This window comes from Primulina tabacum, chromosome 14 (genome assembly GCF_025594145.1).
Source record: "Primulina tabacum isolate GXHZ01 chromosome 14, ASM2559414v2, whole genome shotgun sequence".
Taxonomy (NCBI): domain Eukaryota; kingdom Viridiplantae; phylum Streptophyta; class Magnoliopsida; order Lamiales; family Gesneriaceae; genus Primulina; species Primulina tabacum.
In genome coordinates this window covers 14,985,834-15,011,628 of record NC_134563.1, presented here as the reverse complement: position 1 = coordinate 15,011,628, position 25,795 = coordinate 14,985,834, and the positions used below count along the sequence as shown (strand labels likewise).

The window sequence follows — 25,795 nt, the reverse complement described above, 5'->3', positions numbered from 1 at the left end:
GCAGTAGGCATCATGGGGGAGAGTGCAGATTTGGTACTCACACATGCTACTGATGTGGTACTGCAAGCCATATTGCCAAGTACTGTCCGAGAGGATCGAGTAAAGAGAAGGTGCAAGGTCGCATCTTTACCATGACGAAGGAAGGTATAAATCCTGATTCTTCTGTGATCTCTAGCACTATTCTAATTTTAGGCAGAGTAGCTACGACATTTATAGATACAGGTGCTACTCATTCTTTTATGTCTGAACTATTTTTGAGATCTTTGAGTTTAGTTCCTTCTATTCTTCCCCTTCAGTTTAATGTTGTATTGCCGTCTGGGGATGTGTTTTGCCCGACGTCTATTATGTATGCGTGTACTGTTCAAATTGATGAGCGAGTGGTCTATGCCGATTTGATTGTTATTCCGATGGTTGCGTTTAATATTATACTTGGCATGGATTGGTTATCAACTTACCGTGCAATGATTGATTGCGTTGCCAAGAAGGTGAAATTTGTAGAAGATGAAAATAAGGAAGGTATCCTCGCCAGTGCAGGTACTTCGCTGGTTCTTCCTTTTATTTCGTGTCTTGAGGCTAAGAAGTTGTTGTTTAGAGGTTGTGATGGATTTTTGGCTTCGATTGTTGATATGGATAGAATTGTGAAGTTGAATATTGATGATATTGATGTGGTGAGAGAGTTCCCTGATGTATTTGAGGATGATGTGCCAGGTTTACCATCGGACAGAGATGTAGAGTTTGTGATTGATCTAGTTCCGAGTACGGTTCCTATTTCTAAGGCTCGGTACAGAATGGCCCCGACAGAGATGAAAGAGTTGAAGACGCAGTTGCAAGATCTATTAGATAAAGGTTTTATTCGGCAGAGTTCTTCGCCTTGGGGAGCTCCAGTTCTTTTTGTCAAAAAGAAAGATGGGTCTTTGCGGCTTTGCATTGACTATAGAGAAATCAACAAAGTGACGATTAAGAATAAATATCCGTTGCCACGGATAGACGATCTTTTTGACCAACTGCATGGGACTACAGTTTTTTCGAAGATTGATTTGCGATCTGGCTATTATCAGTTGAAAGTTAGGGAGTATGATATCCCTAAAACGGCGTTTCGGACCAGGTATGGTCATTACGAATTTCTTCTGATGTCGTTCGGGCTGACTAATGCTCCTTCAGTCTTCATGGATCTTATGAACCGAGTGTTCAAGCCATATTTGGATAGCTTTGTCATTGTTTTCATCGATGACATATTGATTTATTCCAAGACCAGAGAGTTTCATGCAGAGCACCCCAGAGTTGTTCTTCAGTTGTTGAGAGAGAAGAGGTTGTATGCTAATTTGAAGAAATGTGAGTTCTGGTTGGAACAGATTTCTTTCTTAGGCCATGTTGTCTCAAAGGATGATATAGCTGTTGATCCAGTGAAAATAGAGGCGATACAGAACTGGCCTATTCCTACCAATGTATTAGAGGTACGCAGTTTTCTTGGTTTGGCGGGTTATTATCGTCGTTTTATTTTAGACTTTTCCAAGATTGCCCTGCCGTTAACCAATCTGACGAGGAAGACTGTGAAGTTCGAGTGGTCCAATGAATGCCAGAATGGATTCCAAGAGTTGAAAGATAGATTGACGACAGCTCCGGTACTTGCATTGCCCGGTGGTACAGAGGATTTTGTTGTTTATACCGATGCGTCGAAGAAGGGTCTTGGTGCAGTGCTGATGCAACATGGAAAGGTTATAGCCTATGCTTCTCGTCAGCTGAAGGACTACGAGAAGAATTATCCTACGCACGATCTGGAACTGGCAGCTGTGGTTTTCGCCCTGAAAATCTAGAGACATTATTTATATGGCGAAAAGTGTGAAATTTTCACAGGACCACAAGATTTTAAAGTATTTGTTTTCTCAGAAAGAACTCAATATTAATCAGAGACGGTGGTTAGAGCTTGTCAAAGATTATGATGTGACGATTAGTTATCACCCAAGGAAGGCGAATGTTGTAGCAGATGCATTGAGGCGTAAGTCGAGTTCTTCTTTGAGTTCTATGATCCAGAGACCGTTGTTGTTAGACTTGCAACGAGAAGAGATAACTTTGGTAGTACCAGGAACCATTGCTCGCTTTTCAGCGTTGGTCATTCGGCATACATTGACGGACAGGATCCGTAGAGAGCAGGCCAATGATTTATAGTTGATAGAGATGAGAGCCAGAGTAGAGGAGAGAGGTAATTCACAGTTTGAGATGAATAGAGATGGTTTGGTGACATTTAGAGGCCGTATATGTATTCCTGCTGGTGATGATATTCGGCGAGACGTCTTGACAGAGGCACATACCGCGCCATATTCGATACATCCAGGTGGCACCAAGATATATCAAGATCTTCGTAGACTCTATTGGTGGCCAGGTATGAAGAAGGATATTGCCATGTTTATTTCTCAGTGCCTAACTTGTCAGCAGGTGAATATCGAGCATCAGAGACCTGCTGGGACATTGCTATCATTGCCGATTCCTCAATGGAAATGGGAGCATATTACGATGGACTTCGTGACTGGTCTTCCTAGAACGCAGAAAGGCTATAACTCTATTTGGGTTATTGTTGATCGATTGACCAAGTCAGCACATTTTCTCCCAGTCAAGACAACGTATTCCATGAACCAGTATGCTGAAGAGTACATAGCAGAGATTGTTAGACTTCATGGTGTTCCTGTGTCGATCGTGACCCTAGATTTACTTCAGAGTTTTGGAAGAGTTTGCACAGAGCTATGGGTTCACGGTTAGCATTCAGTACAGCATATCACCCCCAGAGTGACAGTCAATCAGAGAGAGTTATTCAGATTTTAGAGGATATGCTCAGAGCTTGTACTATCGACTATCCTGGTAGTTGGGATTCCAAATTGCCTCTTGTTGAGTTCACGTACAATAATAGCTACCAGGCGACGATTGGCATGGCACCGTATGAAGCACTTTATGGCAGAAAGTGTAGATCTCTCTTGTATTGGGACGAGATTGGTGAGAGAAAGATGTTGGGTCCAGTGTTGGTCCAACAGACAGCTGATGTTGTTGCTGTTATTCGAGAGAGGATGAAGACAGCACAGTCGAGACAGAAGAGTTATGCTGATGTGAGACATAGGCCGTTGCAATTTGAGGTTGGTGATCACGTGTTCTTGAAGATTGCACCTCTTAAAGGTGTGATGCGGTTAGGTAAGAAGGGAAAGTTGAGTCCGAGATTTATAGGCCCATTCGAGGTTTTGGACAAAGTTGGTGATCGAGCTTACAGGTTAGCCTTACCGCCAGATCTTGACAGAGTTCGTAATGTTTTTCATGTCTCTATGCTCAGAAAGTATATTGCGAATCCTTCCCATGTTCTTCGCCATTAGCCATTGGACTTGACGCCGAATTTGACGTACCAAGAGATTCCTGTCCAGATTCTGAATCGCAAAGTTAAAGTGTTGAGAAATAAAGAGATCGGCATTGTTAAAGTCCTTTGGAGGAATCATTCGATTGAAGAAGCCACGTGGGAACCAGAGGATGAAATGAAAGATAAATATCCTGAGTTGTTTGTGCAGCGACGTCAATTTCGAGGACGAAATTTATTTAAGGAGGGGAGATTGTAATATCCAAGCGTGGTGAACAGTATGGTTTAAGATTTCATACGTTTAGTGACTACTTGGTCGAGTTTAAGTATAGTTTAGATGTTAAGAGTTTCGTTTTATGATTTATAGTATCGTTGGTTATACTTGATATGTGGTTTTATTGTAGCGTCGTTGCGATTTAATTCATGGTAATTCGTATGTTAAGCTGAATGGTATGAGGCCAATTGGAGTGGTTAGATAAGACATAGAGGTTCAACTTTCATGTTGAGAGTGTTGCCGAATTATGAGGAGAAGCGACGTTGCGATTCGATTTTAGTTGCAAGAGTATATTGTTGGCTTCAGGTGACACCGCACCCGCGACAGGTAAGGCACCGCACCCGCGGCGTTTGGGCAGAGACCAGAGCACACTCGCGGTAAGAACTGAGTGCACCCGCGGTCGTTCCTTACGGATTTTTGTATGTTGTCCAGTACACTCAGCGCACCCGCGGTGATGAAGATAGCGCACCCGCGGTGCATGTACAGTAAAAGCGTGTTTTCGAGATTTAAGTGATATAAATACAAGAGTTGGCTTCATTTTCCTCATTTCTTCTCCTCTATTCCCGATTCTTAGCTCCAAGGTGACCTAGGGTTCTCAATTTCTTCATTTGGTACCTTTGATTCTAGCTTCTTGTTGGAGTATTGTATTGAGAACAAGGTTATTTTGAGCTCAAGAAGCTAAGGTAAGCTTGTGGCTTTGTTTATTCTTGGATTATGATGTTGGGAAATCATGGGTTTGTTGATGGTGTTGATTTTATGGATTTTATGGTATGAGTTTGTGATTATTGAGATGTTGATGGTGCAATTCATGGTTTATTGTTGTAGGTTTTCTACCAAGAGAATAGAATCAAGTGATCCAAGTGTAGTAAGTGGGATTCATTTCCTTGTGCTCACATGATAATATATGTATTGCGTTCCAATGTTTTAACATGTTATTCCCTTTCATTTGATTCATATTATGTATAGATATACCATGTTGTATATGAGAGGCTTTATATGTCTCAATTGTGTAAAGGGGAATACAAAAGAGAAGATTATACAAAGTGTTTGATTTAATGCCAAAGAGAGAGTTCAAATTGATTTATTGGATTGATTAAGAGATAGTCAGAGATTGCAAGCAATGAGTTGATCAACGACCATAGGCTTATATCCCAATAGAGTAATCGATTTATATCGATGGGATATAGGTACAGAGACATAGATACTATTGAAATATCAATCCACCAGAGAAAAGAGAAATACCATCGTTATTGTTATGATATGCTATGATATTTATGTTTCAGAGTTGATGGTATTTAATGATTTCAAAGCCATGTTTTACAGAGTATGATATGTACAGATTGTTATGCAAGAGTTCTACTTGCTGAGCTTTATACTCATTCCAGTTATTCATGTGATGCAGATAAGAGGGACGGGCTAGGACGTTGATTGGAGTCGAGGTCATATGCATAAAAGAGGGAAGGAAGAAGGCTATTTTGCTAGCATTTTGACATGATCAAAAATGATATTTTGTATTTTGGTGCAACACTTGATTGATCATGTATATGTTTTTTATTAAAAATGTTGTATGTCAAGAGAATTTTAAATCCTCCTTCCCTCTAAGTAAATTTTTAATTTTCCGCTGTGTTATTTTATAAAATCGGTCAGAGGTGTTAAATTTTGTGATTTTAATTTGCCGCTGTGTTATTTTATAAAATCGGTCAGAGGTGTTACAAATTCCTAGAAAAATCCTGTCGGTGGTTTTTGTTGAGATCGATATTCAAATTTGTGTGGTTGGTCCACCTGCAACATGATCTCATTAAAGAAAAAAGAATAAAATTTTATGCCAAGATCCATGGATCTTCAATCGGGAAATCGTATCCAAGCTCCTCTATCATAGAAAATAATTAAGAGATGAGAATAGTAAGAGAAGGTTTTCGCGTATCGGTAGTTTTCTTAAAATGCTATGCCTTGCGTGTCACAAGATAATGGATGAGGAAGGGTGATTACCCTCCTCCCCTCCGAACCACCTTAACAAACTTTCGAATATGTTCACACACCCTTCTTTTTGATGCGGATACTCATGTAAGGAAAGAGGATTAAAGTCATTTTCTTGATTATATTGAGAAACTTCTTCATGTGATCACTAGTGTCATGTATGACATTGGCACGTGATTATCATTTAAAGTTTTGTTTATGATCTAACTTCTTGGATGAAACCTCATGTTTCACTTGCAGGTGTTATTCTCACGTGCACCCTCATGCCGTCGATTGCAGAAAAAGAAGTGTGGACATAGTAACCAGGTTTATATTTGTGATATAATATTGCCACTTCCTTTTACACTTTTAAATCCCTCTGTGTTCATGTTTGTTCTATTGTGCTTCTTCTTGTGTAGTTGAGGCCAAAGAAGTAGATCAGGTAGAGGGGCTTGCATGGAGCAAGATGTTTCCTCGTTTTTCCTTTTGTTTCTGTTACTGATTAATCACATACATCAGTTGTTTTTCCTTTAGACATTAACGCAGCCCTTGTGTCACCTGCAACCATTATGTTTTTCTTGAAATGTACTTGGAATTTGTTCTGCTTTATTTGGAGTTTATAATGCCAAACTTTATTTTTTTACATGAGGGATTAAATTTGATCATGTGTAAGTGGACTAAGTGTTAGAGTAGATGCCCTGCGAGCCAACGGTTGACTAGGGAATTTATTGACTCAACTGTAATAAACAATCTTTATTTTAATATAATCTAACTTTTTATGGTCTTGTTATACTTTATCTGTATATACCCATGCAAACAGCATAGATAAAGTCCTTGATTATGCTTTAATACAAATGAATCGTAATTCGATGTTGAAACTTATTTGTAAACACTACATATTCTAAATTCGTTCCTAGTCGATTCAGCCGCCTAAAACAGGGATAAAGGTCGCTTGAGCTCGAGACTAGCATACGTGATGTTGTGTACTGCGTTTCTCGGTAAGGAAGGGCATGGCGATATCCAAACATGCAGATGGGTAGTCATATGATGATTAAACTGAACAACCCTCCCTCGGTCTTTCCAAAGTGGTTATCATTCATCGAGAGGATAAGTCTGTGGTTATGATTGTACACCATTAGTCCTTACGACCCGGGACAACACTGAGGCTCTATATGCTAGGGCTGTGCATTGACTCGTTTACCGGCTCCAGGAGAGTCATCAGGTGGCGAGGTTGGGTACAGTTGCGACACATATAGGAGCCAGTGCATTGTAGTCGAGGATTCACCGCTCACCTATGTGTGTGGATATCCTGTGTGATCTGATGAAATAATAGTGCATGGAATCTCTGGCGAGAGTAGGAGATGTATGTTAGAGAAGGAGTTTTTAAATAGTACACGCGATGCCACTATTATAGTTATCACATAGTTATCGAATTAATATGCAACCATCGATGAACCAATGGTTGCAGATTCTATCGCGATATATGAGATGAAGGGACCGTACTTTACGTTAATCATAATCGACTGATTCTTGCATGCACTATCAGTGATACCTAGAGGATCATGGGGCGATGCTACTAGACGCTCTTACCATGATCCGATGGGTGCAATCAGAAATGAGTTCTGACATTCTTAATCAAGGTGTTGATTAAAAGAATGGGGCTAACTAGGGTAAACACGAATAAGAAAAAATATTATTCTGAATCACAAAGAGTTGTGAACCCACGGCTAGCTGTGTCCCTGAACCATTGAGGGTCACACAAGCACTGGATCGTTTTTTCGCGTTGAGAAAATAAATTCAAGGAGTTGAATTTATATTATGATATAGTAAATTCAAGGAGTTGAATTTATGTAATTAAATTTTGAGAAAAATAAATTCAAGGAGTTGAATTTATGAGATAGTAAATTCAAGAAGTTGAATTTATGAAATTTGGAGAGAATGAGTTTATAAAATTTGAGAATTTAATTTATTAAACTCAAAAGTTGAGTTTATTAAATATTAAATTTTGGAGGTGATAAATTCAAGAAGTTGAATTTATATTTTAAATATTAAATTCAAATGTTTAATTTATAAGGGATTTAAATTAAATGTAATGGGTATATGTATAATGGGCTTGTAGGAGTACAAGACCAACATACATATTATTAAATCTCTTAATTAGACTTTAAAAGACTAATTAATTAATTAAACTAGTTGGACTAGGATAATTAATTAATTAAGCCCATTAAGTGTTTAATTTAATTAATAGGCCCTAAGTTTATATATATGTGTATTATGCTTAGGGTTAGAAACAATTCATTCATAATTTTAAAAACCCTAGCCTCCATCCTTGATACTCTCGAAAACTCCCTCTCCAAGAAGCACAAAATTTCGGCCACCTTCTTTGCATAAATAGATTGAGCCGCCTCTCGAATTTTCGATCTCAACGCAAAATCTCTTCTACTTTTGTAGTGCAAATTAGAAGATGATCAAATCATCTAGTCGTGGACTTGATTAGAAGAAAGGAGTCTTTGAAGAAAGTTCGTAGGATTTCATCAAGAGCTATCTCCGCTAAATCCGGAATAGTTGGAGGCAAGTGAAAATTGTTCACTAATGGTATATTAATTTTCAACTCCCTATGAATGTTTTTGATTATAAAATCATACGAGCGCCCAAAGCAAAACATATTTTGATTGTCAAAATAGATTAAAAATTTTAAAACTTCCGCTGCGTTTGGGTGTGTAGAAAACGCAGATCCAACAGTGGTATCAGAGCCAATGTTTTTTCTAAATCGTATGGTTTTGATATTGAATAATTAATTTCTAACCACACAAGAAAATTTTTCAGAAAATTGTAGCACCATAAAAATTATTTTTTCCAGAAAAAAAAATTATTTGGGGCTGCCCGGAACTTTTCCGAGCAGCGCACTGTGCGGAGTGTCCGCACGATGCGCGCATGGCGTGCCGCCGCGCTGCGTGCGATTCGCGCGCGCCGCGCACCTATGCGTGCCCTGCGCGCAACCGTGCTGAATGGTGGGCTTGAATTGTTTGGGCTAATGGTGCAATTTTCTGATTTTTCAAATTTTTGGGCAAAATTGATATTTTTTAAAATTGGTTCATTTTTTATTTTGGAAAATTAATTTTTAGAAAATTAATAATTTTCTTGTAAAATAAATAGTTAGAATGTGATTTTAATTATTTATGGTAAAATGAGTTTTACAATAAATTAATTATTATTGATTTAATTGAAAATTAAATAAAGGAGTTTATTTAATTTATTAAATTCTTTAATAATTGTGGTGGTTAGTGATAAAATTATTAGATATATGATTTATCAATTAATTAAATTGTTTAATTAATTGATGTTAATATTTGATATTAAATGCATGAAAGATGATCGAGAGCCTTGACCAATGTGTTAGGTGTATGTTGGGATATTTTACTGTTTTATTCATTTTGTTAATTTTTGATATTATTAAAGTGGGTTTATGGCCTGATTTATGGCCCGTTCCCACACCATGAGATGTATCCCTTATGTGTCATGGATATTTAAATGTAATTATTAAAAATAGTGGGAGATCAAGACTAGAAGATGGTGGGCCCGATGAACGAGATGAAGACATGTAAAATATTGGAAGCTCTTGTAATAGTTGCATTTGCATCTCTGCATTCACCTAGTTTTGGACCTGGATCCATGTTTGGCTCACATGGATCTAATAGTGTTGGCGATCGATCATCCTTATTTATTGTTGAATGCCATATTATGATATATGCGATATATAGTAGTATGCATGTATGTATATTATTAGATAATATATTTGCATGAATCCAGCAAACATACAAACTCGTGGCACGCGATTTTTAAATTAAAATGATGAGACAATTTTAAAATTAAAATCCCTCATTTTGAATATGATTCAAAATTCATATCAAACCGTAAAAGTAAAAATTAAAAGAGTTTAATTTTTTCTTGCCTTCCGTCAACCGTGGTTGCATGTTGATCGCTACCCGCGGACAGTGTCTGGCTCATATTATTGGGGAGGCCTGTACGCCGGAAAGCTGTGACTTCCACCGGAGATATGATGTGAACTGAGTGGAACTCCCATGACTTCGGCTCATATTATTGGGGGAACTCATGGCGACCGTATACTACAATTCAATATTGATGGGTCGGCTTAACACGCGAAAATAAACGGCGTCATATTATTGGGTCCTTATTAATCGTGAGGCAAAACACGCGGAGGTTGCATAGGGATGCAATTGTATTCTACCTTTTAGAAATTATAATTGGCTGATATTATTCGGGATTATAATTGGCTAATAGGACTCTACGTGCCCACTAAGGAAATACGATTCCCCTTTTTCATCAGAGGGTGGTGAAAATGTCAAAATAGTGGGAGGGAGATTTATAAAATAAAATCCATATTTTATATCTTAAAATTATTTTAAAATAATCAGCAACCATTATTCTGTTTCCGTATCAGTATATTTTCGATTTCGTCACGTAATACATTTCTGTTATTAACAAGCTAACCGAATCTAATTTTCAAGACTGGTTGGAAAAATTGTTCTGAATTCAGAGAAAATGGCATACACACTAATGTCAGTCCTGTCGAACTGACAAAGAATGCAAGATGGTAGGACCATAGTATGCAAGCTAAAGTGTGATGTGCTCGCTTCTATGTCAAATGAACTGTAGGGACAGTTTAAGGAAATTTTTAATGCTGCTGACATTCGAATGCACGTGCAAGAGTTGCATGGTGCATGAAACTCATACGATGATGCAAACTACTTTCAAGGAGCTCATGACTACACACATGCAAAATGGGGCACTAGCCCATGAGCATGGTTGTGGGGACCCGGACGCTAATCATATTCTAAATCGTCATTGGGATAAATGGATCAATTAATTAATCTGGGTCTAAATTTTTTTTATTTTTATTTTTTTTAAAAAATTTGCGGAACGTAATCTAATTCAATCTAATATACATATCAGTATAAAAATAAAAGTCATGTACAACAAACATCAAACTCAAACTAAGGTTCAACCACTAAATGTCAAGTGCTGAATCCTATCTACAGCAACGTCAAAGTCCGTAGTCTACACTCTAATCACGATCTCTCATCATCTCCTCGACCCTGATCCTGTCCCACCTATTGCCATGCACACATACAAACACGACAACAGCCGGATAACTCCGGTGAGAATAAAATCCTAGTATAAGCAATGTATACATGCGATGCATAAAATCATATACAAAAGCATAAACCATGTATTAAGAACATGAATCATAATTTATGACACATTAGTGAATATAGATAAAACTCTCTAACTCGTCATCTCCGACTTGACTCATCTCTAATCTAGGGATCCCGGTTCCTGGATATTAACACATTGTATCGAATCTCAGCGATAGGAGTCGATCCGCCCCTAAGCAATATCGGTATAAGTCAATAATCCAGTGTCTTGGCATATCCGCCACAGACTTGGCATATCCGCCAAAGCTATCCTATGACAATGTGCAATGGGCCAATGACCACTCTATCACTGTCTGGCCCTTCTGTCAATTACTCTCGCTCAATAGCTATCGGCTATTCTCTACTTTCTATAAATCAATAGATTAATCATCTCAATGTCAAACAATTGCAATAAAATAAAGTATGTGGTTTTAGGGAAACTAGAGTCCAATCTGACTCAAGTTTATCTCCCGGTTAACATCGACTTATACCTTTCGTTCGTAGTCTCGGTCTGAAGAATTGGATATTAAGAATTCAAGACTGTCTCTGTCAATCTGAAATGACATATCGAAAATAGTAATATCAACATTCCATTCCCAATTCAATACTAAATCCGATCAATCTGAATCTAATTGAAAATTAACAGCATAACGGCACAATCCTGATATCCCCGTCAATACAATATCAACAGATATCAATTACAAATCATAACCAATATCCGATACAATCCAGAATCAGTCAATAATCCAAATCTGTTCAATTTCCAATTAATATAATCAGAAAATCATAACAATTTCATAATCAATTTGTTCTTCGATCTGACTTCGATTCTACGATGTCTAACATATCCAGAACACCACATAATGATCAAATAATAATTCCCCCAATATCATAATTTGCAAATGATAACAGAACTCAATAAAACTTACGTCCAGTTAAAGCTGTTGACAAGAGGAGTACAGAACCGTGATCGGATTGAAATTCTGATAGACGGATCGTACAAAATCAATTTTCCCAAGCTTTAAAGAAACTTGAGGATTCTTCAGCGCTGTTCTCGGTCCTCGGCTACATTCAGACGGAGGAATGAAGATTTTACCATATACATTGCATGGCAAGGACAAGTGTCATATTCAAGTCCCATAATTACACTTTAGCCCCTGAAGTCTTCACTATTTGCAATTTGGTCATCACAACTCTTTTTAATTCCATTTCAATCCTAATTAATTACAAAAACCGTGGAATCTAATTCATCATTCCAAAATTCGTAAATTAAATAATCTCGGATTAAAATGATATAATCTCGGGCCTTACAATTCTCCCCCTCTGAGACATGATTTCGTCCTCGAAATCGTAGGTAGTCAAATCATATCAGATAAGAAGATATAACAGAAGCTAAAATAAAAGACTCACATCAGTGAAATAACTCTGGGAATTCCTGTCTCATATCTGATTCAGTATCCCAAGTAGCTTCATCAATGCCATGACGAGTCCACTGGACTTTCACAAGCGGAATAGTTTTTGTTCTGAGCTGCTTTTCCTTCCGATCGAGAATCTGAATCGGCTTCTCGAAGTAACTCAGTGTCTCAGTCAAGTTCTGCCTCGTCTGGCTAAATGATATGTGAAGCATTGAAAAGATATTTCCTCAATAACGATACAAGAAAGACATCATGTATCCCAGATAAAGAAGGCGGTAGGGCGAGTCGATAGGCACGATCTCCTATCTCCTCGAGAATCTCATACGACCCAATATATCGTGGAGACAGTTTTCCTTTCTTGCCAAATCTGACCACTCCTCGAAAAGGTGAAATCTTCAAGAATACTCGGTCTCCTGCCTCAAATACCAATGGTCTACGTCGAACATTGACATATTTGGCCTGTCTGTCTTGAGCTGCCTTCATTCTTTTCTGTATCAGCTTCACTTTCTCAGTCATATCTCTAATCATATCAGGTCCAATCTCAGGAACCTCAGAGATATCGTCCCAGTACAGAAGGGATCTGCATTTTTTTCCGTACAACGCTTCAAATGGTCCCATTTCAATACTCGTCTGCTAGCTGTTGTTGTACGAAACTCACAAAGTGGCAATGAATCCTGCCAACTAGTGCTAAAATCAAGCACTACATCTCTTAGCATATCTTCTATTGTCTGGATAGTCCGCTCCGACTGTCCTTCGGTCTGTGGATGATATGAGGTACTCAACTGTAACTTCGTACCTGGAGCCTGCTGTAAACTATGCCAGAAGTGCGAAGTAAACCGAGGATCACGGTCTGATACAATCGAATTTGGCACTCCATGCAATCTGACCACTTCTCTGACGTAGATCTCTGCCATCTGGTCATGTCGGTACGTCATCTTGTACGGAATAAAACATGCGGATTTGGTCAAACTATCAATCACAACCCAAATTGCATCATAACCTCTGGAGGAACGTGGTAACTACGTCACAAAATCCATGGAAATGTGATCCCATTTCCATACAGGAATAGATAAACTGTGCAGTAGACCTCCTGGTTTCTTCCTCTCGGCTTTCACCTGTTGGCAATTCAGACATTTGGATACAAATGCAGCAATATCAGCTTTCATCTGTTTCCACCAGTATTGTGTCTTCAAATCATTGTACATCTTCCTGCCACCAGGATGAATGCTAAAACGACTGCTGTGCGCTTCTGCCAGTATCCGCTGTCTCAAATCTGAAGCATTTGGCACAACAATACGGTTATTCACATACAAAACACTGTCATGAACCTGAAATTCCGATTTATGTCCAGCTCTGACCATAGCAATCGAATTCTGTATATTCTGTTCAACTTTCTGTGCTTCTTTGATTCTCAATATCAGTTCTGGTTCGATCTGAATAGCACATACTCTCAGAGGCGGACAATCTGTTTCAAAGGCTAATCCAGACAAACAGCAATCTTCTATCAAATTTGAAACACCAATCGTCGATGAGGATAAAGAACATACCTTTCGACTCAGTGTATCAGCTGCTGAATTGGACTTTCCAGGATAATATTTGATTTCACAATCGAAATCCTTCAATAAATCAAGCCATATTCGTTGCATCATATTCAGTTCGAACTGTGAAAACAGATATTCCAGGCTCTTGTGATCAGAATAAATTTCAAACTTTTCACCATAAAGGTAGTGTCGCCACATTTTCAAAGCAAATACAATGGCAGCCATTTCAAGATCATGAATTGGGTAACGAGTCTCATGTGGCTTCAGCTGTCTCGAGGCATAAGCAATAACATGTCCTCGCTGCATCAGAACACAACCCAATCCTCGTGAGATGCATCACAATAAACTACAAAATCACCAGTACCTGATGGAATAGTCAATATCGGTGCACTGGTCAATATTTTCTTCAGCTCAAGAAAACTGGACTCACAGTGTTCAGACCATACAAACGGAGCATTCTTCTGAGTTAATTGAGTAATAGGCTTGGCAATACTCGAAAAATCTTTAATAAATCGACGATAATATCCTATCAAACCCATAAAACTACGAATCTCGGGTACTGATGTCGGTCAACTGATATACCATCTCCGGATATGATGTGACCCAGAAATACAACCTGTCTCAAGCCAAAACTCGCATTTTGACAGTTTAGCATATAATTTCTCAACCCTCAGAATTTTTAATACAGTTCTCAGTTGCTCAGCATGATCAATTATATTCTTCGAATAAATCAAGATATCATCAATGAATATAATAACGAAATCATCAAGATATCTCTGGAATATGCGGTTCATCAGACCCATAAACACAGCTGGAGCATTAGTCAAACCGAACGGCATGACAATAAACTCATAATGTTCATACCTGGTTCTGAATGCTGTCTTCGAGATATCAGAATCCCTGACTCTCAGCTGATGATATCCAGATCTCAGATCGATCTTGGAATATACTGAAGAACCATGCAACTGATCAAACAAATCATCAATGCGAGGCAAGGGATATTTATTCTTTATCGTTGCTTTGTTCAGTTGCCGGTAATCGATACAGAGTCTCATAGAACCGTCTTTCTTTCGAACAAACAATACTGGAGCACCCCAAGGAGACACGCTCGGTCTGATATACCCCTTGGCTAGTAAATCCTCCAACTGTTCTTTCAACTCTTTCAACTCAATCGGTGTCATTCTGTACGGAGCCCTCGAAATCGGAACTGTACCTGGCATCAACTCAATACTGAAGTCTATCTCTCGAATCGGAGGCAAACCAGGAATCCCATCTGAGAAGACATCAGCGAACTCACACACCACTGGAATATCAGCCAATGATGGACATGATTTCAGTAGATCAACTGAATAGACAAGGAATCCCTCCGCTCCTTTCTGTAATAATCGAGTCATAGATAATACGGATATCAAAGGAATTCTAGATCAAGAACCCTTACCATATAATTTCCACTCATCAGCCATATCCGGTCTGAATCTCACAATCTTGTGGAAACAATCAACAGTAGCTCTGTACTTGGTCAACATATCGATACCGATAATACAGTCAAAATCAGACAACCCAAGCACAAAAAAGTATAACTCAATCTCATGCTCATCATACTGTAGCATACAATGTTTCACAAACTTCACTGATATCAAATCTGCCCCCAAAGGAGAAGAGACAGACACTACACCAGATAATGACTCAATAGGCAAAGAATGTATCAATGCAAATCTCTCAGATATAAATGTATGCGATGCACCAGTATCTATCAATACATATGCAGGATAACCAGAAATAAAGCAGTTACCTGCAACAACATCGTCAGGTGCCTCCTGAGCCTGCTCCTCTGTCAAAGCAAATACTCGGGCTTGCTGTCTAGGAGGCTGGCTCACTGTCTGGTTACCTCCTGGCCTGTGCTGTGACTGAGATGGTGTTGGCTGGAACGAATGAACACCAGCTGATCGTCTATCAGTCTGTGCCGCTGATCCAGATGACTCTGCTACCTAGAATCCCTGTGAACCTCTCTGGGGACAAACTCTGGCAAAATGTCCCTGCTGTCTGCATATACGGCAACTGCCAAACACTCCTCGGCACTGCTCTGTGGTATGTTTTCCTCCACAAGTGCTGCCTGACCGATCTGTTTTGAGCCACTAGAACTGGATGAACTGCTTCCAGATCTCTTAAACTGTTTCCCTCTGGTTTTCAGGAAATCTTTCTTTCCACCATTGCTGCTGCCACTCTCAAACCGGGGAGGTGGTTGCTATGGTCTCGGTGCTAGAGGCACAAACGAAGCTCCTTTCTGTCTAATCAGACCAGCTTCGGCTTCCTTTGCTCTATTCAAGGCATCAGCAAAGTTGCTCGGTCGTCCAGTGTTCACCAATGTAAAAATGTCAGGATTCAGACCATTGACAAGTTGATCAGCAACAACTTCTTCATTCTCAGCCGCATGAGGAGCAAATCACAACAATGTAGAGAACTTGGCCACATACTCCTCAATGTTCAGCTGACCCTGTCTCAGATTTGCAAATTCTGCCCCCTTGTCTTTCCTGTACGATACTGGGAAGAATCTTTGATAAAACTCAGTTTTAAAGACATTCCAGGTAATAGTTGTACCTCGATGTTCCAAAGCCCTTTTTGTCGTAATCCACCAGTTCTTTGCAACGCCATGCAACTGGTGCCCAATCAGTTTCACTCTCCGCTCATCTGTATAATCCAATGAGTAAAACAGCATCTCAATGTCATCTAGCCAACACTCACAGTCAAAAGAAGTCTATGTTCCTTTCAGGGTTGGCAGGTTTAAACAACTGAAACCTCTTCAGTAATGTTTCCATCGGAGTGGCTGTCACATCCATCGGATTAGCTGAAGTACTACCCTGTTCTGGTACTCTTCGAGGAGGCATATCTGATTACCAAAAGGGTTAGCAACCAAATACAACAAACCTGTTTCAGTCCTCCTCTAATCATCTTACTACTGATCAAGAATAGGTTCTGATTCATTTCCAATAATACATGTTTACAATCAAATCAGATAAACAGGTAAACATGCATTTCAAAGCAGTAAACATGCTAGCATTCAAAAACAAGGAAGAAAACTCATTCTACCCCGCTCACTAGCTCCTATCTCAGTCTAAGGAACCTAATGCTCTGGAACCTACTGCTCTGATACCATCTGTTGTGGGGACCCGGACGCTAATCATCTTCTTAATCGTCATTGGGATAAAAGGATCAATTAATTAATTTGGGTCTAAATTTTTTTATTTTTATTTTTTTTAAAATTTGAGGAACGTAATGTAATTCAATCTAATATACATATCAGTATAAAAGTACAAGTCTTGTACAACAAACATCAAACTCAAACTATGATTTAACCACTAAATGTCAAGTGCTGAATCCTATCTACAGCAACGTCAAAGTCCGTAATCTCCACTCTAATCACGATCTCTCATCATCTCCTCGACCCTGATCTTGTCCCACTAATAAACATAAAAATTGTACATTAATTAAATTTTTTATAATATAAATATATAGTTTTTGTTTTATTAAATGTTTAAATATTATATGTTTTATAATAAATTGTATAAAATATAAGTTGTTGTGTAATTACAAGTTTTTACTATTTTTTACAGGTTCGATAAAACAAGAATAAACTTGGCGTTGCAAATGGGATTAAGATGATTCTTGGACCTGTAGAAAGTTGATGTTAATATCTACAATATTGGTGGCAAGCATGAGATAAAAATCCTCTCACAATTGGGATCAAATTAAGCAACAAATAAAGTTACCAAAGGAGTGGCAGTTTTGCCATGCTCTAGTATTTTGACCATATCTCTCAAATTACTTGGTCAAATGGTTTGAAAAAAATACCACAACTAGACAACTCAATTATCCACATGTTCCTTTTTATGTAAAGAAGCAAATTTGGAGAAGAAGAGTTTCAAAAGTGATGTGTAATATAATATAATATCTTGGAACACCAATGAAGACTTATGTGTAAAAAAATAATATTTTATTTGTGGTTGTCTCCCCAAATTTGGCTATAAATAGGGGTGCATTGTAATGTATTGAGATATCCCTCATTCTATGAACAAACCTTTGAGTTCATAATATTTCTCTCTATTTTTTTCCTATATTTCTTCATTTAAATATAATTAGCATGTTAATTTCATAGTCAAAGTTTTACACTTTGAATAATGAATAGATAACTTCCTAAAGTTGAGATGAAAAGGTGAAACTCTTGGCATGATAATAAGGTTACTAAAAGGTAAGAATCTATGTTTTATATTATTTAATCATTATTTATTGTTTATGTTATATTTATTTCTTTAAGCATTTTTATACTCTACTTATAAGTGGGAGTTTTGATTTATTGTTGTTATATGTTACACTAAATTCTTGGAACCATTTAAATGTTAATTTGGTATTACCAACCATCTAAAGTGGATGTCTTGATTTATTATATATGAATATATTATAATATTAAATTACTTGAAATCATTTAAATGTTTGTTTGGTTTTACCAACCATTTAAAGTGGGAACCTTGATTTACTATATATAAATATATCACAATATTAATTTCTTGGTATCATTTAAATATTAGTTTGGTTTTACTAACCATTTAAAGTGGGAACCTTGATTTAGTGTTTACAAATATATATATAGCACAATAAATACTTGACAACATTTATAAGTTTTGGTATATATTATATACTTATAAGATAATAATATATAACATAATATAAATATGATTATTTAATACATTGGAACCATTTTATTAAGTGGATTTCAATAATGTTCGTTAATGTTAACTTTATTAAAATACCAAGAGTGGATCCTTTAATCTCAACTACTTAATTAAAATTTGAACAATTAAAAATTACCAATTAAAGATTCAAACAATTAAAAAAAAAATAAAAATAAAAAGACATTGTAATGGACTTGTAATTACTTTAGCTTCCCTGTGGATACGATATTCGGACTCACCGAATTATACTACTTGTGGACAACCTGCTCTTGGGAGTGCAATAATCGAAGTAACCACAAGTTTTTGGCGCCGTTGCCGGGGAAGTATAATTTAATTTCAAGTCTATTTAATTTTGTTTATAGTTTATTTTTCTTTATTTGAATTTTTATTGCTTTTGTGTGTTTTTATTCTTTTGCATTTGCATTTGCATTTGCATGAGCATTTGGTCACGTACACTTAGTGATCGACTCATTCGAAATAACCCTTTATTTTTACAAAACATGGCGAAAGAACCCATCCAAGAAAATGAAGATGAAATTCAATCTCAACATGATCATGATAGACGAAGAACACTTAGAGATCACATGAATCCTACACGTACTAGTGCACCTTCATGTCTAGTTTTTCCCCCTGATGCATCTCATTTCAATTTTAAGCCTGGTATTATCCAACTTTTACCCAATTTTCATGGCTTAGATTCTGAAAATCCATACATGCATTTACGAGAGTTTGAAGAAGTGTGCAACACATATAATGATCTAAATTGTAGCATGAACACCATTCGACTTAAGCTTTTTCCTTTTTCTTTAAAAGATAAAGCTAAAACTTGGCTACAAAATCTTAGATCAGGATCCATTCGAACTTGGGATGAATTGCAACAACAATTTTTGAAAAAGTTTTTTCCATCTCATAGAACAAATTCTTTCAAAAGGCAAATCATCACTTTCACTCAAAAACAAGGAGAAACTTTTTATCAGTGTAGGGATAGATACAAAGAATTGCTTAATCTTTGTCCACATCATGTTTTGAAATTTGGAGAGTTGTTTCTCAATTTTATGAAGGCTTAACACCTAAAGATAGGCAAATTGTTGAATTTATGTGTAATGGAACATTTGAAGATAAAGATCCAAATGAGGCAATTGAGTATCTCGATTCATTAGCTGAAAATGCTCAAAATTGGGACACTATAGGTACAATCGAACCATCAAACAAGATTCAATCTCCTACATCTGGTGGAGGTATGTACACTCTCAAAGATGAACATGATCTTCAAGCTAGATTTACCTCTTTGGCAAGAAAAGTTGAGGCACTTGAATTAAAAAAGAATGGTCAATTAAAATTTGTTCAAGAAATTGCGTGTCTTATCTGTGATACAAGTGATCATTTTACAAAAGATTGTGCCACTTTGTCCTCTTTTAAAGAATGTCTCCATGAACAAGCCAATGTTTTGAACAATTTCAAAAGGCCAAATTTTGAACCATTTTCTCAAAATTACAATCCAGGTTGGCGAAATCATCCAAAATTTAGTTGGAGAAATGATAATGCTGCACAATTTTCACAACCACATTTCCAAAATCAACAAAATTTTCAAAATTATGCGCCTTATGTTCCTCCACCTAAAAGAAATTTGGAAGATACATTGAATTCTTTCATTGCAAAGCAAGAGTCTATCAATACTCAAACTGCTCAAACCATGACAGATTTGAAAGATACTCTTGCTAAATTTGCATCTGTACTTAATGTTCATGAAAAAGGTAAATTTCCTTCACAATCTCTGCCTAATCCCAAGGATCATCATTCACAAACTGGAACTTCTGGAACTCAACCGATGGATCAGGTAAAATCTGTTATTACCCTTCGAAGTGGTAAGGTTGTGGAAAAATCCATTCTTGAACCTTGTGAAGATGATGATAAATCAACTACAAAGGGTAAGGAAGTGGAAAGGAAGTGGAACCCATAACTTGCGAAGAGGAGGTTCAATAGACAGTGTCACCACCATTCCCTCATGCATTGAAAAATACAAAAAAATCAAATTTGAATTATGATATATATGATATTTTTAAACAAGTAAAAGTTAATATTCCTTTATTAGATGCAATAAAACAGGTACCATCATATGCCAAATTTTTGAAAGGCTTGTGCATTGTGAAAAGAAAATTGAATGTGAAAAAGAAAGCATTTTTAGCCGAACAAGTAAGTGCAATCATTCAAAATAATAATACTTTGAAATACAAAGACCCTGGTTGTCCTACTATTTCATGTATTATTGGAGAACGAAAGATTAAAAAAGCCTTGCTTGATCTTGGAGCTAGTGTGAATTTACTTCCATATTCAGTTTATCAAGAACTCAATCTAGGCGAGTTAAAATCTACTTCGGTAACACTTTTACTTGCCGATAGATCTGTTAAAGTGCCAAGAGGTATGGTAGAAGACGTATTGGTCCAAGTTGATAACTTTTTATATCCTGTCGATTTCATAGTTTTAGATACACAACCTATCGAAGCTTGTAATGCAATTCCTGTAATTCTGGGTCGTCCATTTTTAGCAACTTCTAATGCTCTTATAAATTGCAGGAATGGAATAATGAAGTTGTCATTTGGTAACATGACCTTGGAGCTCAATGTTTTTAATCTTTGTAAGCAACCACATGACAAAGGAGATGAAAGTGAAGATGAAATCTTATTGTAACTCTTGTGGAAGAAAACATTCAAGAAGGGAGTACTCGTGATCAATTAGATATTTGTTCAATTGAAAGTGTTAAAGAAAATATTGAAATTGATCTTGATGATTTTATCAGGTATCACTCGTTACCAGGATCAGAGAAAGAATTTGATGCAAAATATGAAAACAAAGACGAACCACCCATATTGGAGTTAAAACCCTTGCCAGAAAAATTGAAGTATGCATTTCTTGGAGAAGATGAAACATATCTGGTGGTAATTTCGTCCAAACTAGAAAGTGATCAAGAAGGTAAATTAGTTGATATGCTTAAAATACATAAAAATGCAATTGGTTGGACACTAAAAGATCTCAAGGGCATTAATCCACTAATTTGCACTCACAAAATTCACTTAGAAGAAAATGCAAAAACATCTAAACAACCACAAAGGAGATTAAATCCACACATGAAAGATGTTGTGAAAACTGAAGTTCTCAAACTACTTGATGTTGGGATTATCTACCCTATTTCTGATAGTAAGTGAGTAAGCCCAACACAAGTAGTTCCAAAAAAATCTGGCATCACAGTGATAAAAAATGAAAAAGGTGAATTGTTAACAAGTCGAGTCCCATCTAGTTGGCGGATGTGTATTGATTATAGAAAATTAAATGACGCCACTAGAAAAGATCATTTTCCATTACCATTTTTGGATCAAATTTTAGAAAGAGTAGCAGGTCATCCATACTACTGTTTTCTTGATGGATATTCAGGTTATTATCAAATTCCCATTGCACTCGAATATCAAGATAAAACTACATTCACATGTTCTTTTGGAACATTTGCATTTAGAAGGATGTCATTTGGATTATGCAATGCCCCAGCAACATTTCAAAGATGTATGCTAAGCATTTTTTGCAACATGGTTGAAAATTGTTTGGAAATTTTCATGGATGATTTAACTGTCTTTGGGAATACATTTGATAATTGTCTTGAAAATTTGAAAAAAGTTTTAGAAAGATGCGAGGAAAAATGTCTTATTTTAAATTGGGAAAAATGTCATTACATGATTACTTCTGGAATTGTTTTGGGACATGCTGTGTCATCTCATGGAATTGAAGTTGATAAAGCAAAAGTTGATGTCATTGCCAAGTTACCCCCTCCAAAAACCATTAAAGAAATTCGCTCATTTTTGGGACATGCTGGATTTTATAGGAGGTTTATAAAGGACTTTAGTTTAATCTCTAAACCCATTTGTAACCTCTTAACAAAAGACACTGCATTTGAGTGGACACAAGAATGTCAAAATGCTTTTGATAAAATCATTCGACATTTAACATCAGCTCCTATCATGCAACCTCCTGATTGGTCTTTACCATTTGAAATCATGTGCGATGCGAGTGATTATGTAGTCGGTGCAGTATTGGGTCAAAGAAGAAATGGTAAGCCTTATGTGATATATTATGCAAGTAGAACTTTAAACAAAGCTCAAATAAATTACTCCACAACTGAAAAAGAACTACTTGCTGTAATATTTGCATTAGATAAATTTCGTTATTATTTGATTGGATCAACGACTATTGTGTTTATTGATCATTCTGCTATTAGATATTTGTTGACCAAACAGGATGCAAAGCCACGACTGATACGATGGATTTTGTTGCTCCAAGAATTTGACATTGTGATCAAAGATAAAAAAAGGAACCGAGAATGTCGTAGCCGATCATTTATCGAGACTAGTAAGGATCATCTTGTGAAATGACACCAATTAACGATAATTTTCCTGATGAACATCTATTTTCAGTTACTACTACACCTTGGTTTGCTAACATAGTAAATTTTCTTGTGACAGGAAAAATGCCACCGCAATGGATTTCTCAAGATAAAAGAAAATTTTTGAATGAGGTAAAAAACTTTTATTGGTATGATTCGTATCTGTTCAATTATTGTCCGTATCAAATTTTTCGACGTTGCATACCCGACAATGAGGTAAGTAGTGTCATTAAATTTTGTCATTCAGAAGCATGCGGAGGACATTTTTCTTCAAAGAAAACGGCTGCAAAAATCTTGCAGTGTGGATTTTATTGGCCCACTTTGTTTAAAGACACCCACGAAATCTGCAAGATCTGTGAAAATTGTCAAAAATTGGGTGCGATTTCAAAAAGAAACATGATGCCTTTGTATCCTATTATTGAAATTGAAATCTTTGATTGTTGGGGAATAGATTTTGTGGGACCTTTTCCATCTTCGTTTGGATACTTGTATATTTTAGTTGCAGTTGATTATGTTTCCAAATGGATAGAGGCAATTCCATGTCGAACAAATGATCATAAAATTGTCATCAAATTTTTGAAAGAAAATATTTTTAGTAGATTTGGAATTCCTCGAGCCATGATAAGTGATGGGGGAACTCACTTTGTTAATAAACCATCTGCTTCATTAATGAAAAAATATGGTATTACTCATAAAGTAACTACTCCTTATCATTATCAAAAAAATGGACAAGTTGAATTAGCTAATAGGGAGATAAAGCAAATTTTGGAAAAAATTGTTAACTCAAATAGAAAAGATTGGTCTCTGCGACTTAATGATGCACTTTGGGCATATCGAACAGCTTTTAAAACATCATTGAATATATCTCCCTATAGGTTGGTTTATGGAAAACATTGTCATTTGCCTGTGGAATTGGAACATAAAACTTATTGGGCGATCAAAACTTTAAATTCAAGCATGGATGATGCCAACAAATTGCGTAAATTGCAACTTAATGAACTTGATGAACTCAGAAATGACGCGTATGAGAATTCAAGGATTTATAAAGCAAAAATCAAATCATTTCATGATAAAACAATTCTAAGAAAATCTTTTGAGATTGGTAAAAGAGTTTTGCTTTATAATTCTCGACTTCACATATTCCCAGGAAAATTACGATCAAGATGGACAGGCCCATATGTTGTAAAGCATATGTATACTTATGGAGCTGTGGATATTGAAAATCATAAAAATGGTTATATTTTTAAAGTAAATGGACAAAGGCTTAAACTTTTTTTAGAAAATGAAATCTTTCAAGAAGAGTTTATTTCCCTTTCTGATCCTTAAATTTTTATGTTGAATTTAATTTTGTTTGTTTTTATTTCAGGTTTCCTTAATCTTTTTATTTTCCCAGTTAAATGGCGGATAACGGTACTCCGTGACTCTCATAATCGGTTAAATCAGTTTCCCACAATTGCTGATACAAATATAAAAAAATAAAAAAAATCATTTCTTTTCTTTTCAAAATGGATGAACATCTCTAAAAAATTTGTAAATATTTTCCCTTTGTTTCTGAAAATGTTCTAAGAAAAATTTATGCAGGAAGGTGTGAAAGATTGAGATTGCTAATGAAAAAAGGAATTCCAGAAGATATTCGTCTTGTAATAGAAGCTAAGGTCCGATTAGGAGGAGAAATTCCACAATCATTGCTCATTCGGTATTTGCCTGGATTAGGAAAAAGAACTTATGCGAAAAAACGAAGGGCCAAAAGTTTAGGGGTTTGTCATAAGTGTGCAAGATGGAATTGTGACAAACGATGCAGATCTTTGAGATGTGTTTCCAATAACAGAGAAGATAAAATTGGTTTTATTAAAAATGGGCTGAGTAAGGAGTCTTTAGATAACATCTTATTGACTCCTGAGACGCATTCTAGTGGACATGTGCATATTGAACTTCTCCGTTTATAGAAACAATTCCAAGATGAGCGTCATAGTCTTGGGAATCCGACTAAAAAAGATCATGTTTGCCAATTTATAAGAAAATTGGATGGGAAGCATATCCTCGACTCATAGAAGGCGTTGAAGCCGTTTCTGGACGTAAAACCAGAGGAAAATTGTGAGCCACAATCACACTACTATTTATATGCATGTGTGTCATTATTGTTTTTACTATTTATTCTGTTTACAGCTGTGACCCATAGTTTTGTCATGATAACATATTACCCCTATAAAATCTCTCATCTTTCTCTCTATTTTCGCAGACAAAAAAATAAAGTAAAAACATGGATGGATCCTCTGCACAAACATTGAAAAATATTTGTGTATTTTGTGGGTCGAGTATTGAAAAAAATGAAGTGTTTGTAGAAGCAGCGAATAATCTTGGAAAGATAATGGCTGAGAGAAAATTTCACTTGGTATATGGGGGAAGTAATATTGGGTTAATGAGATCTGTTTCAACATTTGCTCATCTTGGAGGTAGTCAGGTTTTGGGTATTATTCATACAGTTTTTAGCTGAAGGAAATATTACAAGTGTTACGATTGGGGAGAAATTAAAAGTTTTTTCTATGTATGAAAGAATCACTCAAATGATTGAAAATTCTGATGCTTTATCGCACTACCAGGTGGTTTTGGTACATTAGAATAAATTTTTCACACTGTTTCTTGGGCACAACTTAATATCCATAATAAACCTGTGGGCTTTTTGAATATCAATAATTATTATGACAGTTTGTTGACATTTCTTGATAAAGCTGTGGAACAGAATTTCATTTCAGAAAATTCACGACGAATGCTCATATGTGCTTCGACTGCCGACCAATTAATTGATGATTTGGAAGCTTTTGTTCATAAGCCTGATCCGATGATAACAAAGATCAATTGGTCGCAATCAAGTAATAAGAAAAGGAAGTTGGATCATTGATTCAAAA

The 25,795-nt window shown here is 36.5% G+C and overlaps 1 protein-coding gene and 1 long non-coding RNA gene across 2 annotated transcripts; both read left to right on the top strand.

Annotated features, from left to right (window-relative positions):
- Positions 1-5,325: 5,325 nt before the first annotated feature.
- LOC142525517 (uncharacterized) lies at positions 5,326-6,170 on the top strand. The gene is made up of 2 exons (XR_012815084.1): positions 5,326-5,888; positions 5,981-6,170. It is a non-coding gene; the product is annotated as an uncharacterized LOC142525517 (long non-coding RNA).
- A 4,147-nt stretch (positions 6,171-10,317) lies between these two features.
- On the top strand, positions 10,318-25,379 carry LOC142523798 (uncharacterized). The gene is made up of 7 exons (XM_075627528.1): positions 10,318-10,387; positions 19,522-19,698; positions 19,916-19,997; positions 20,207-20,369; positions 20,990-21,106; positions 22,998-23,666; positions 25,347-25,379. Exons 1-7 carry the CDS (start codon positions 10,318-10,320, stop codon positions 25,377-25,379), a joined length of 1,311 nt encoding a protein of 436 aa, XP_075483643.1.
- The last annotated feature ends 416 nt before the right edge of the window (positions 25,380-25,795 follow it).